The sequence below is a fragment of the Hesperophylax consimilis genome, chromosome 3 (assembly GCF_061612785.1).
Source record: "Hesperophylax consimilis isolate HC1 chromosome 3, BYU_Hcon_1.0, whole genome shotgun sequence".
NCBI classification, from domain to species: Eukaryota; Metazoa; Arthropoda; class Insecta; order Trichoptera; family Limnephilidae; genus Hesperophylax; species Hesperophylax consimilis.
The window spans coordinates 8912210-8927782 of record NC_142838.1 but is presented as its reverse complement, the minus strand read 5'-3'; the positions used below and the strand labels follow the sequence as shown (position 1 = coordinate 8927782).

At 33.9% G+C, this 15573-nt stretch overlaps 1 protein-coding gene across 1 annotated transcript in view; it reads left to right on the top strand.

Moving 5' to 3' along the window:
• The first annotated feature begins 1436 nt into the window (after positions 1–1436).
• The window catches only part of egr (TNF superfamily member 12 eiger), a 170332-nt gene continuing 156195 nt past the window's right edge, over positions 1437–15573 (top strand). Inside the window, exon 1 of the mRNA XM_089647797.1 lies at positions 1437–2360. Coding sequence (XP_089503923.1) covers positions 1986–2360 — 375 coding nt within the window. The 5' untranslated portion in view covers positions 1437–1985. The remainder of the gene's footprint in view (positions 2361–15573) is intronic.

The window sequence follows — 15573 nt, the reverse complement described above, 5'->3', positions numbered from 1 at the left end:
GAACTTTCCACAGACCTTTAAAAAATCAGACGGACAGTGACCTTCCTCTTGTTTTGAAGGTGAAGTGTGCAAAATTTCATCATTGTCGGAATATTTTTTTTAGCATTAACTCCACAAAATAATTTCCCTCAGGTCCCATGTCATCTCTGGGGACGCCGTGTGGAGGGATTTTTAGGAGTGAATGTGGGTCTTGAAGAGACCCATGTTGTACGAGGGAGGAAACATAGAGGCCGGCAAATCTTTCCACAGCCGAGCTGTTGATGAGCTCAAGAATGAGTCGTAAAAGCTACCCGTTCTTATGTGACAAATGTCAACAGTGTACATATGTTTAGCACGCGTTTTCCAATTATGGACAGGTGTCGAAGGGATCAATGACGCTAGTTCCTAGGAGCACCTTCCATTGTAATACCGGTAGAACAAGGAGAGCATACCTACCTGAAGCCTGTGCTCTAAAGATTGAAATCTTTAGATGTAGATGAAGGAATGAAGGAATAGAATTTCAGATGAAGGAATCTATCAAACGGACCGCCCGTTTCTGAAGTCAAGGGTTCCTTTCAGGTATTTTGGGACTTCAGACCAGAGGTGGCTCTATCTATCAAATAGACGGCCCGTCTCTGCACATAATCAAGCATTTTTTCATATACCGGGCCAGAGGTATCTTCAATATTAAACAGTGAGGCGCACTTGCGATTTAAACAGGGTCAGCAGTTGTATACTATTAAATTAATAAAATAAAACACGTAACAAAGCAGGAACCCTTTAGTTTTAATTTCCAAAAAAATAATGGAACTGTGAAAGAAAAGAGTTGTTCCCACATAGTCAATCAAAAATGATATTGAAATCAGTCCCGGGAAAATTTTGAAGTTCTTGTCGCTTTCATAACATTTGATTTCCTACTATTTTAAAACTTACTGGACTTTTGTTGTTGAAAATGGTCGAATAAGATTCAAAGCTTTTCCGTTCCCCGAAATTTTCTAATTACGCCACTGTATCTATTTATTCTGCGTTCTATGTGGTATTCGTTTGAAAAACTTCAATTGTAAACCCATAAAAAGTGACTGTGTACTGAACTTTATAATCCCAGAGGGCAAAGCTCACTCTAATAAATTCGGGCGCAAGTAATAACGGACTATTAAAATTGGAGCACGCGAGTGAGTAGGTAACTAATTTAATTACCTAGTAGAGAATTTACTTTAGTAAACTAGTACATGTTTGTGTATTGTATTATATTCGTGTTTCGTATCTTCTAAATACGTCGCTACTTCAAATAATCACAAGCTATCTCGTCGGCAGGAAAAATGTGGTAGCAGAAGGTTCTATCCAAACAATGTAATCTTATTATTGTTACAATACCTTCCTGCAGAAGTTCGAGAGCCCACCGTGCGTTGTTTATAAAGTGCAGTGCATCGGGCGGCTCGCCAGTACTTTTGCGGCCGCGCGCTAGCGAGGATTGTCCGTCATTCTCATTGAGCACTCTTGGCATTTCAAGTCAACTCGACCTTATGTTAGAAACAATCGAAACAAACATGTTGCCATTCGAATAAACAACTTAACATTTTTTTAAACCTTCGAAGTGTAATAACTACTCTTCATACTGTGCAATGTTAGATAAACTATTTGGACAAGTTTTCTAGATCAAAAACTGAAACATTTTATTCGGTAAATATTCACACGTGTGGCGACGAGTTAAAAACGTTTTTTTCAACAAGTTAAATCTTTGAATAGGAGATGAATCACCGGCTATTTAGTGCCCTTATTCTAGACTGATTCAATTTAAATCAATTCCCTCCTATAACGGAACTCAATTTTGTTCTTTAGATCGTGGTGGACGTGTGAAAATATAGCGCTTACCCGATTATTAAAACAGCTTTGTTTATCAGATCTAGTTTGTTTACGTTATTTTTGTGTGTTTTTTTAATATGTGACACGTGTAAAAGCAGTTCAGTAAGATAATTATCTGTTTTATATCATTGGAAAAATAAACAATGACGAAAACGCCGTTCAACATCATGCAGGAAGGGGGAGTTCCCAGTAAGGAAGAAACGTACGCCTTCATAGATGCGTCGAGAGCTTTGAAACCGGTGGAAAAATTTGAAAATGATCCGAAAGCTCTGGAAAACAACACCTACAGGGAAAGGACCAAAAAGCTCATGGAAAAGAGAAGAAACATCTATCCTTTATGCGGATTGTTGATGGCTTCTGTCCTTTTGGTGTGGCTTATTGGGTTGACGATGGTTAGAGAATTCCAGCTTGCTGATCTGAGGAAGAATATAGACGAACTTCGAAACGATCTTGAAGAGCTGAAGCAAAATTTCATAGAAGACAGCCTTATAGATGAGTTGAAAGGATTTGAAGAAGAGGTAAGTCTATAATATGTTTTTTAACTTCAGCGCATTTTACAGTAGCGCATTATAGGTTATTTTTGTAAATGAACGCATCGAGAAAATCACATCGCGCTGCATTCGTAACACCTGCCTCACCTCGCATTGATCTATTTATTTTTAGTGTCGCGTTGCTATTATGTTGCTTTTCGTGTCAAACAAAATTCCGTCGATATGTAGATTTCCAGTGTATTTTTCATTCACACAATTCTATCACATCTCGTGCCAAGTTTGTGTAAATAATGACTGGCAAAGAAAAATAATGTATTCGATTGAAGCGGAAAATCAAGTTCTTGGCATGTTTAATATGTGTTAGTTACTTCATTAACTTTGACAAACATCCAGTTAGCAATCTAATGATGTAAGTTGTTTATTGATAAATTATGCATTTTTGCAGTTGCAATGTGGCGTTTTTGTAGATAGATTGATTTACTGCAAACTACAATCTTATAACGTGTAAAAAGTACTTGCTTACATTACCAATTAAATGTAATAATTTTCAAAACTCATTTTGTAATAAAAATTATTATTTAAAACAATTCAACTAATTACGTATATTGAAATTTACTTCGAATACTTGTCAGATCGGGCTAGATATTTATTACGAATCATTTAAGCGTAAAAGCTCTTTTAAGGCCCGGTATATCAGTCGCTTTGTGCGACATTCCTCGCTAAAATTTAAGCGGCCGCTTAGTATTAATAATAATAGCTCCGTTTTTGTGAAAAATCACCTGAAAGGTGCTGTACAATTTATTACGAATTCCTAGTCTCTATCTAATTTTATCATTTACAAACAAATTCAGACATAACATACATATTATTTAAGCCATACCTATTATTTAAGCCTTGGTAAGCCGCAGAATAGTTCCATTTTTATAAACCGAAGCGCTAGCAGTAACGCTTGTCAAATATGACGAGTAGTACTCTAATCGCACCGAAATATACGTAAATTGCAAAATTTTATCAGTATGGACTATTACATTAATCGAGCGATGGGGGATGTTGATGTTATTAATTGATAATCGATCTGAAATAGACAAATAGCCTGCTATTATAAGGTACTATACGAGGAATTTATTAACGTCAAGATGGTATTTTCAGTTGTTTCTTTGGCATAATTTCATGAATAGTGCATTGACTACAGCAAAACAAATACTATTTAAAATTATCATTCTCGCGTATATCACCATGCCGATTGCAGTGGGGAACTTTATCAAAAAATCAATCGCAAAAACATTCGACATTTTGTAAGCTCTCGATGTCCCAATGATGTAGAAGTATAGATATACCATTCACGCAGCATAGAAAAAAATCAAATATTTTCCTTCAATAAAATCATGTAGTGTAATATTGAGGATATCTAGGCTTCCGACCTATATAGAGATTATGTTCCAATCCGCGCTAAGCTCCACATTCCAACCAAGTCGATCATATCAACCGATATACCGGGCCTAAGTTAGTTTTTGCTTTCAACTAATTCTGATAACATTTGCTCTTGAGAGAGTGTTATTGGTTATTTCGATAGCACCTGATTCAGAAATTATACTATTGATATTTAAAATAACCATTGCCTCACGCTTCACGAACTTACGTATATATTTAATTAGTCGGTGACGCGTCAAGAAGACTTGGCACGATCAAGTGAATAAAATACTTGAGTCGGGTCACGTCAGGTGATTTACCTAAACGTAATGAACGATATTAAACCCAGAATACTTAAATAGTTTGGGCATACACTGCGGATGGATCGAGAACGGAGTTTCGGGAGAACACATGACACGGAAGCAAATGTAAGAAGAAATCGGAGGCGCCCCAGGAATACAGCATGATCTAATGAATCAAACACACGAGAAACAGAGTATGTATGAATGTGAATGAATTGAGGAGTGTATACTAATTCAAAGCCAGTCCTAAAAGCGTAACGGTAAATTTAATAACTACTTATTTCTTTTGATTATATGAATCATGATGTTTTTCTTCATTTGCCAATGGAATCAAATTCATGTAATCTTACCACAAGCAAACAACGACTCAAATTTCAAATATGACATTGCCTTCAAGTTAAAGAAACTAAAATCCCTTATTTGTGATCACATTCTTTTTTATTGAAATAGAAGATAATACTGATAAATGGAAACAGAACAAAGAGCAGAAATATAAAATGATAACGGTTTCAACTGGGAATCGAACCAAGGAACTCTGTCTTAACGGGACAACGTCTTTACCCATTCTCATTTTTTTCGATCTCATATTTCAAATTCAGAATTAACAATAATATCTTGCAACTATTCTTTTTGAATGATTATAATTTGTTTGTAACCTAGAAAGTGTCTCAGATAAACATATTAGATTTTTAATTAAATGGGACATATATTGAATTTTCTAAAAGTCTAAATGAATATTCAAATTTTATTGGAATATAATAGAACTAGCTGATGTGTACCCGGCGTTAATCGGGGACTTAAAATTTTTTTAGGGTAAAGTTTTGACCTCCGTGGTACATTATTTTGATGCACTTCACAAGGTTCAGCCAGCGTTAGCAACATAAGAGCCCAAAAATGTATTTTTACTACTTGATAACAAAACATCGACTTTTCTCTATTTTATATAAACAAAGTTGCATGTATTATACATATAAACCAGAAAAAGAAATTCTCTAAACGATAGTAAACAGCCAATCAAATTCCATGGCGTAGTTTAGAAGAACTGAGCGGACAAACAGACAGACGCGGATAGCGATATGATATTTTTTTTCTAATTCACCTTATTTCGGCCCTCGTTCTCAGATGGCGCCCGGTTCTGACAAGATCATCGACCAAAAGTAAATTTTAATTTTTAGATTTTAAATCCTCTCCTTCCCACCGCCGCGCGCCGCCCAGTTAAACATTTATGTTGGTGGTTTCGTGTTGAAAATGTTTATTGCGTCATAGGTGAGCAGAATTTTTCAAATATTTCGGGCGGATACTTTTTTATCGTTCTCGAGTTATTTATAAAATTGTTAATTGTACTTTATGGTGTTTCTTATCGTCCCTTGCTAATTTATTAACGATAGATAGTTATATAAAATAGAACCAGCTGAACATGGAAAATGATTAACGGCAACACAATATTTTGACTGACGGTCATTGAACTCTCCAAAAATTGTTTTTTTGTTAATTATAATATTGTTTTTAATTAGGTATCTATACTCGTATTTGCATCTGTACTTTTTTAAATTAGGCATTTGTAATTGTTTTTCTCAAAAAATTAAAAAACAATATGGTATTTTGTCGTATTTTTTTCAGAGTTAAGTTGATATTTCAAAGCTGTAGCTTTCTGACTTATTTAAAAAAAAAAAAAAATATTCGCCTTTATTTAACTTTACAGGGGTGATATACCATGCCTGATATCTCTTTATAAAATCATGTGTTGAGAGCAGGCGCAGGCATCACAGTTTACGATAAAAAAAATTAAAAAAATAATAAATTGAACGGTCACATCACCACTTGTAATACTTCTAAGGATTTTTAAAATCAATCGTTGATTGATTTTAAATCTGTCTTGGCTGGTGATCCAAGAATTCGTGTCCAATTTATATTTAGCGTAATTTCAGTTATGTCTAATGGCCAATGGAAGTGCATTGTTCAGCTTTGTGGCAAAGAATCTCAAATTTCTTTTGCCAAATTTTGTTAATGTAGGAGATATGTAGGAGACTAAGATGGTTGGGTTAGGTTAGGTTAGGTTTTCGAACAGTTTGAACATTATCAGATAGAGTTCTATGCTTGAGTATGCGTTTGGTGTAAAGTTGCCTAATATTCAAAACACAGATTCAGATGTCATTGGAAATGGCGTAGATATTTTATATTTTTGATTTGTATCGAGCTGCAGTCTGCAGGGAGAGGATTACCCTGATGAAAACCAATAAGAGAGGGTGAAAGAAGAACAAGAAGATAATTTAATATAGTTGCGTTGACCTAGAAATTTGAAAATTGAAACAGAAACATCGTATGTCACGATGCCAGAGCACACCGCTCACGAGTTTTTGTTAATTCAGACAAACAAATTTCTGCTATGTGTAGATTATTATTCATTTACGATCTTCACATCTTGGATGATACTCGCATACTTACATGCATTATAATTAAGTTGGTACATAAAGATATAATGGCAAACCTACGACATATTTTCAAGATGACTTATAAATTGCATAGCAAATAATACCTGTACTTACTTTGCGATAGCTAAATTCTTGGCATTCCTTCCGAAAACGGTGTCACTGTTTACAAAATTTTTATTTGCTCAGAAAAAAGCATTCTTGTTGAGCATTTTCACGAGGCTATTTCCACCGTTCCGGATATTTTGATGTTATTTATTATAAACGTTGAAATAAGCGTAAAAAGTGTTTTAAAATAAATGTCGGCGCAAATTCTTCTGGAGGTATTGCGTTCTGAAAATATGCTCCGAAATGAATCATAAATTACAGTGTTTTGAACCTAAATAGATCGCGGCATTCCAGATGATCCATTTGTTTAAATATAATACGTAGGTTGGGTACAGTCGTCAGTCACTGAAGACATATACCCATAATAGTGTGTTTGTGTGTTGTGGTTCGTTCGTATGTCCGAAGTAATTTTTAGATTAACTTTTCTTGCTTATGGCGAAATTGTTAAAATATTTTCATAAATCGAAATTGTTCTAACCTTTTCAAAAATCGAAATTGTTCAAACATTTTCATAAATTGAAATTGTTCTAACTTTTTCAAAAATCGAAATTCTAAAACATTTTCATAAATTGAAATTGTTCCAACCTTTTCATAAATCGAAATTTTTCAAACATTTTCATAAATTGAAATTGTTCTAACCTTTTCGAAAATCGAAATTGTTCTAACCTTTTCATCAATCGAAATTGTTCAAACATCTTCATGATTCAAAATCTTTCTTACACAGTTAATCATCACAATTTCATTGGTCATGGTGCCTAGGAGGTTATATTATATATATGTATAAATTTTAGGTTGTGGTTGTTGTTTTGGTTGTTGTCCTGGATGTTGTGATTGCTGTGGTTATAATGGATTTTGTGTATATTGTTTATGTCGTTGATAGAGATCAAGGAGGCGAAATATCTTATGCAAACTGGCGATGTCAGTTTTCTCTCAAATCGATATAAATCGCGCTTCTTGAAATTATCTGTTCATTATAAACGTCTAATTTCATTTACAATAAGTTTCCCACTCAGATGTTTAATATTCTAAAAATACCTCATGACCAGTTACCTACGTTGGACAATCATTTTAATTTAAACATATCAAAGTCGTATACTTATAAACAAACATGCCCCCGTTTAAGATTCTGCCGAAATACGATTTTGAAATCAATTACAACGGTCGTTTTAAAAAAAATACAACAATCAAAAGTAAATATTACATCAGTTTTAATTTCACAAAATATGATCACAGAAAAAATTCCCACATCAGCATTTAATTGTAATAAACTCATTCCTGTAGATCGCATATACACAATACAACTCTTAAATAGTGAACCCAAACTTTTTGAACTTCTTAATAATTTAATATATCTGAACCGGTAGATTTTGCCCTTACACTTATTTTTTTTAAATTTATCCATGTTATTGCTTGATTTATTGTTTACTTTTGTTTTATTATTTTTTGCTTTTCCCGTAATGGGGTTATTCTAACTGGTTGGAAGTATAATAACATACGCAAATAAGTACAATTTAAGTGACAACCTGTTTTTATGACGCGTGACTGTCTGATTTAAGCTTGATAAATGTTTATGTTGTTATTCAATCGATCACTTGTTGCGGCATCAGTTCAAGTACAATCCACGGCTGGTTTGCAAGATTTGTCCATATTCTTCTTAAACCGGATCACACATCGACAGATACTGGATCTGGAGGCTGGATGCTCTACCGGCGCCAAGTATCATAACTATTTATGTAAGATCATACTAGCGAGCCTCCGCTTGAAAGAGAATTAAATTTGAGCGTCCCACAGATCCATTTTTAGAGATAGTTGGAAATGATTATGATTGATAAAAACAATAGGTTAAAAACTTTTAGAAGATTTAAAGTTTATTTTCTAATTGTGATCATCGAACTAAAAATGTGTAATTTTAATATTTTCATTAATTATTTATTATTGCTTTTAAATGGATCTTAAACTGCACATTCGTAGACGGTTTGAACTGGCTACAACGTCATTATGATATAGAGAAAGTTACTGGCCGGTGAGACAGCTGTCAATGACGTTGGTCGGCGTGACGTCAACAACGCCATATTTACGAATAAAAACGATCATACCGCTTTGGCGGCAACTCAAAAATTGCACGTTTAAGTAGTTATAGAAATTTATTCGTCATTAATTTACATTGTTATTTTTCTACCATGAAAAAATACTGCGAAAATGCCCTATTGCACGTAACCTTGTAATCTATGGATAACATCAATCATGTGTACGTGCAAATTTAAGTGCGCACGAATACTTTGACACGCTGAGAATTCCATTCGAGGGGCACAGTATAAATTATCGAAAATTTTCTGATTGTTACACTTTTGACGCCAGCTCTATGCTGTGGAGTCGTCCAAATTTCCCTAAAGCGGGTTATCTCACATAAACATGAAATGAAATTATATTCCTATGCGTTAAAATATTGATCACAACATACATCAACATACTGTCATTACTTAGAATAAAATTATGAATTATCCAATAAGTGGGAACTATTTATTGGATAACCAACTCCTCTGTCATTGGTCACCCCAAGTAGTTCGCCGTGTTTGGTGATTTAGCAGGGGTGCCCGGGTTCATCGGGTGAGGTGTGTTCATGATGCGCCTGCCCACCAGCTGCGTGGCGTGCCAGATCGGGAGAGGCTGGTTTGGGGACACCATGTGACCTCTCCAACTAGTCTCTCGACACATCGCCTTGCGCCGCAGTGGGAGGGATACATGCATATGTCCGTCGATTCTGAATACACTGATAACTAAATTCCTATCCAACCCTCATACCTTTTACCTTCTCAGGACTTCTTCTCCTTCCTTTTCTTAAAAAATACCCTCCACACAGCATTCCATAAGATGATATGGGCCCTGAGGGAAATTATTTTCCTCGGGGCTTCATGTGTGGGGTCATTATTAAAAAAAGATAACTGACTGGACTCCAACTATTAGCACACGCCAAGATTTATGAAAAGCAACACTAGTAGTGTGCAGTTGTATCATCAACAAAATACTTATCTGATATAAACTTGTTATAGGCTAGTTATAAGCTAACGTATTTCCAAACAATATACAATAATTTATACCGTTAGATGACATCCCATAGTATGTTTCCCGTACCTTCTAATACCCCCATATAACACGAGTATGTGCAATGTGTATCACACTCTCTTGTGTAATCCACCTCAATGGTGAAAACATATTGAACATCATCAATGCTTATACTCCAATACATCTTGATGTATTCCAATAAAGCCTTAAAGCTCACTTTTTGATTAACTGCTGAAAGGAACCGATAGCAGCCATACTCTTATTACGCAATAACCAATCATTCTTTGATCCGGAAATAAACTCGAACCGCGTAACGATTGACGTCGTTCGATCCAAATATTCTGACCGTTCAAATTTCTCTGTGGTTTCTTGTAGTATTAGCAATAATTATTGTTGTGTGTTATATACTCCCACGTTTGAAACAATGAAATGATTACCGCGCTTGCGCTTTGTATAAAAATTTGGGTTTATTTATTTTATTCCTATGACAGTTCTTAGGCTGTATTTACCATAGATCAGATTTATTCAGTTGTAATGGTGAGTCCATTAGGAAAAACGATTTCATATTGTTTTCTCTGTCAATCCGTCTGATCACATCCTGAAGGCGGGTTTCACATGGAATCATCGACAGTCCGATATTTGTAGCGGTTTTGTACCGAATAAATTATAACATTAAAATACTGGTAATGGCCGCGCTTGAACTTCGGATGAAAACAAAATGATATCCCCTGAAAAAAACCTGTGTATAATTTCCGGTCATCTGAATGCTATTTTTATATTTTTAACGCGCACAAACATGGATGTAAAGGAAACAAGTTGTATTAAAATAATTTATGGCACGCTTACCTTCATTATGGCCATATTCTCGGCACCTGCATGGCATTTATCTTTAATCATGAGCTTGAACGTGCCAATTATATTAAAATTATGAATACTTTAAAAATTATTGTTTTTTCAACGGGTAAGCCATGTTTTAATGTCCTATACGTACACATTATGAAGGTGGGAACAATGTTGTTGTTTTTCTGTTTGTTTTATAGCTACATGTTCACCTAACTGGGTCACGGCACGAAGAAAAATGATCCTGTTAAAAAGTGATAGAATGCCAATTTCTTGGTAAAATATTAGTCATTCAGAATATATCGAGAACAGTTGTTCTTTTCCTAATAAATGTGACGGAACGCGACAATATCAGTATGTCAGTATCAATATCAATACAGGATCAAGGAAAACGAATAATTTGACAAGATTTTTAATAAATTAACAGTATTTTATAATAACTTAAAAAAACTTTGCAAAAATGTACAATTCTTATCCTTCGAAGAGCGCTCGGGAAACGATCTAAGTTTAGGATACAATAGACTAGATTTTAACAGTTGTCGAAGACAAGTCGATGTCCACTGGTTCAATCCAGTCGTTGTTCGAGTGGAATGACTTTGACGTTTGGCGACTAAGTACATAAGTACCTTTGACGAAACTCGAGAATAGATTGCGAGCGGACTGGATTGGAAACTTGGTCCCCACAATGATAAGTTTATTTTTTTTTATTTTTTATTATTTATTAACGAGGCTTCTGACTCACATAATGTTGTCATTTTTTGCCTCATCTGTTTTTTAAATTACAATATTAAAATATTACATATTAAAATATTGTAATTATAATTTATAAGTTCTTTAAAAGGTGCCTTTTGTCCAAGATTGCACTTTCAAATATTTTCCAATTTACATGATCGAATAAATTTCATGATAAATGATAAATTTACCTTTTAAGAGCCAGCCTTAACGAAACGGTGCATATTTAAAAATTGAATTATAAATAGTGAAAATATTAACGAAAACTTGAGAATTAATATTCTACTTTGTATGATATATTTTGTAAAAGAACCGAATAGGTTTGTATTCCATAAACAATAGTATTATTTCAAGTAGAGTGATTATTGTCTACTATTATATTTGTATGTACACTGTAGATAAATCAGATTAGCTAAATAAATACGGCGTATCAAAATATGATAAAATTATCACATAGTTTGAGCATTCCCTAAATATTATGTACATACTTATGTTTTGAGATATGTTATTAGTTATTATCTTTTTTTTGATAAACCAGCCGTAAAATGTTCATTTATTTTTCATACCTCAGCTTTTAAGTCTTTTTTGCATCGTCCATCAAACATCCGACAACATCACATTACCAGATCATGGCGGGCAGGGCCAATATTAATATTATATAAAGTGAAAATTCCACGTTAATGTATTTTTGCGCTGCTTTAAGGAGAAATCGATCCCCCCAACCTACGATTGCTACGGAGGTTTTCCGTTTATTATAATATTATGAAAGTGTTTTCAGCGGAAATGATAGTAGACGCCAGTGTCAGATCTGCCTTGTCTGTAGTTTTGACGTTCCCAGGGCGCTAATATGTGGAGGGTGCCATGATTCGCTTAAGGCCGAGTGTAGACCTGTCAAAATCAACTATTTTCGACACACAAGAACTCTGTTGTTCATTTCCAAAACAATATTTTTTCTAACTAGAATTTATTTTAAAAATTTTAAGAATTTGTTTTTTTCCAATTAATTGCAGAATATCTTGATTTATGTATTACTTTTAAGTATTTTACGCCCATTTATCATCACAAAGCATAACCCACCATAAAGACTTTCTGTTATATTTATCTTTGCTATCAACAACCAAGAATATAAATAGGTCATATTTGGACAATATATAATACATGTTATACGTAATCTTTTGAACATCAATGCACATGTGGGTTGAGTCAATATTAGCAAATCACAGTAAAATACTTTTTTCTTGGATAAATAAATCTATTGTGGAACATGTTGAACTCAGCACCAAAACCTAGTAGATCGGAGGTTTTGCCTCCACTCAGAATTTGTAATGACATCTCTGCATAATTGCTCCTCGATCTCACCAATATGCCTTATTATATCCTCCTTCAGCTATTGAAATAACCCCAAAGAATGATGTCAAAAGGCGTCAAATCGCATGATCTTTGTGGCCAATTGACTTCGCCGTTTCGAGAGATGCGACCTGAGAACTTCTGCTTCAATAAAGCCATTGTTGTTTTGGCTGTGTGGCATGTGGCGCTGTCCTGTTGAAACCACAAATCTTCAACACCCATGGCATCCAATTCAGGCCATAAAAAGTTGTAACACAATTCTCGGCATCATTATTGAAGAAAATCTTTTCACGGTTGAAATCGCTAAAGACTGGACTCGTCAAAATCAGATATAAAAAATCATTTTGCGTTTAAAGGGAACGGCTGCTTGGCCCTTTTCATACAAAACTTAAATTTGGATTAGAAGACAAAATACTTAACTAAACTGATTTTTTTAAATCAAAAGGTATATCAAATATCTAGTACGGAATTGTACTACTTTATTTATTTGTGTTTTTAATTAAAAAAAACAGGCCATTAAATAATTAAAAATTGCATGATTTCCGAGGCAGCTTTGGCATTTTTTTGTGAATCAATTGTAATCGTTAAAAAATAACTTCACCCTGCCTACTGCTTTTATTTAATGAAAATAAAATAATGAATAAGAATATCTTAACAAAATCGTTTTTTTGGGGTAGAAATTTTAGTTTATCTACAACAATTTTATTAAAAAATTTTATTTCATTGAATTTTCACAGTAGGCAACGTTATTTTTTTTTATAACTGACATTAACTCACAAATAATTTCCAAAGTTGCCTCTGTAACACGCAAAATAGAATTCTTTAATGCTCTATATTTTGTAATTTAAAACATACATAAATAAAGTAATATATATCCGTACTAGATATTTGCTACACATTTTGATTTAAAAAAGAATTATGTAGTTTGGTTGGATATTTTGGCGTCAAATCGTAATTTTAGTTTTGTATGAAATTGTAACTCATTCACATTTAACATCGGTCCAAGCCTAATCTTTTGATATTCTTATATTATATTTACTATTTTAGATACCTACGTAGAGTCATAAATCAAACTAATTCATGTAGATTTCTATGCGGTTCCATACATAATTGCAAAGCATATTTAATAAATAAATAATTTAAACAATTAATTATTCCAACTCTATTCGAACGTGATCGTCGTCATCACATTATCCACATGTTGATAATGTTGATATTATGACCGTCGCAGGTCGAGTTGCTTCTGTAAAAATATTGGATTACCTGTTCAGAGCAGACATCATAACCAAACAGTAGCGTAAAACCGATAAACCCACAAACGAATTGTGTTTATTTCCTTTGCTCGTGCTTACTTATTTGTGTATTTATTTTTATTTCGGAAAACAATGAATCCAATAAATAACATTTCGCAAACATTTTATTGCCTTGCAGCCCTGTGTTAAAAATATATATTTATTGTAATCTTGAAGTTACTGAAGTTTCACTAAAAATGTCTCAGAAGAAAGGCGATGAAGATCAGCAAGGGGGCTTTAGCTTCAACTGACAATAATTTAAAAAAGTTAAATTTAATAAACAATTACATCATCATCATTGTATTAGATGCAGTGGCGGTTCGTGGTCTTTTTAACAGGGGGTTCAGAAATTCAAGAGAAGATAAACATATCTAATTAAAATTTACTTACTGTTGTCCTTCATCAAATAGTCGAATACGGCAGCAGTCACACAACTTAAATAAAGTTAGTGGGAGGGGTAACTACATATTATTGTTTTTAAATCACTTCACTAGACACAAATATTAGATAATGAGAAAAGTTTTATAGGAATTAAATTGTTTAATGTTTTTACAGCACTCAATGTATGTTGCTAATTATTATTGTTTTTTCGAGAAGAATAATTTCGTAGAATATACATATAATAGATATTTAAAACATAAAAAAAAAAACAAATAAAGGTGGCACGAAATAAATTTACTAAGTCTACTTCAATAGGTAGTAGATTTGCAAATGCCATAAGCAAACGGTTGGAGAAATGCAGAAACAAGAAAACAAAAATATGTACAAAAATGACTACAAAGTTAAATACCATAATATAACATAAAAAATAACACTTGCTTCCCTAAAGGTCAAACGTCGACCGCGAAGTTCTCGGGTTTCTTCGGTTACATTCGTCAATGTTCGGAGGTCACGTGATAACATAACGCGTGTTCGGCGCACACAATTTGTCTTACTTTTGCAAAGAAAGACCAAATTTTGTATATGTCACCGTCATAGGGATCTGTACCGGCTAAAATTCTTTTGTATGAAGAGTTTGGCGCGGATTTCAACTCGCACAAAATTTGGAATATGTATCGTATTTTTCGGTGGCGCGGGTTTTGAAGGCGAAATTTTAATAGCGTGCTATCTATAATGTGCTTATATTATTATAAAACAAGTTTGTTTTATTTTCTCATCTTTTTAATGGGGGTTCGCCGCACAAACGCACTTTAGAGAAAACCGCCACTGATTAGATGTTTACTATCTTACTCATAATAGATAATACGGAGGGATAGGAACAGGTTAAGTATACCGGCCGTAATGCGGCCGCATTAGTGGCTGACAGATTTTTTCAGACCCCCAGGACTACGACGTATTACTATGGTATTAAGACGGTGATTTCACAAATATCGATCGGTCGCATAAAGAACATGTAAAAAGTAGTAATACCTATTGGCAGCACTATAGAGGAATATTTTAAATCTATATATCGATTTACCAAAGCAAATACGGAACGCACAATCAAATTGGCCAAATTTAGAAGCAATTCAAAGCAGACCAGGTCAATGACATCGCAAATGTCTGAAGAATCGTGAAGTTACCAACTAAACGCGAAATGCAAAAATGACTGTGTTTTTGAGGATCAAAGTGGTGCCAGTCTAAAAAAATCTTGCATGAATATTTATTATAATATTAATACTTTTTACGATTCAATATTTTAACCCGAGCAGTATACGTCCCTTTTCACCAGCGCTGC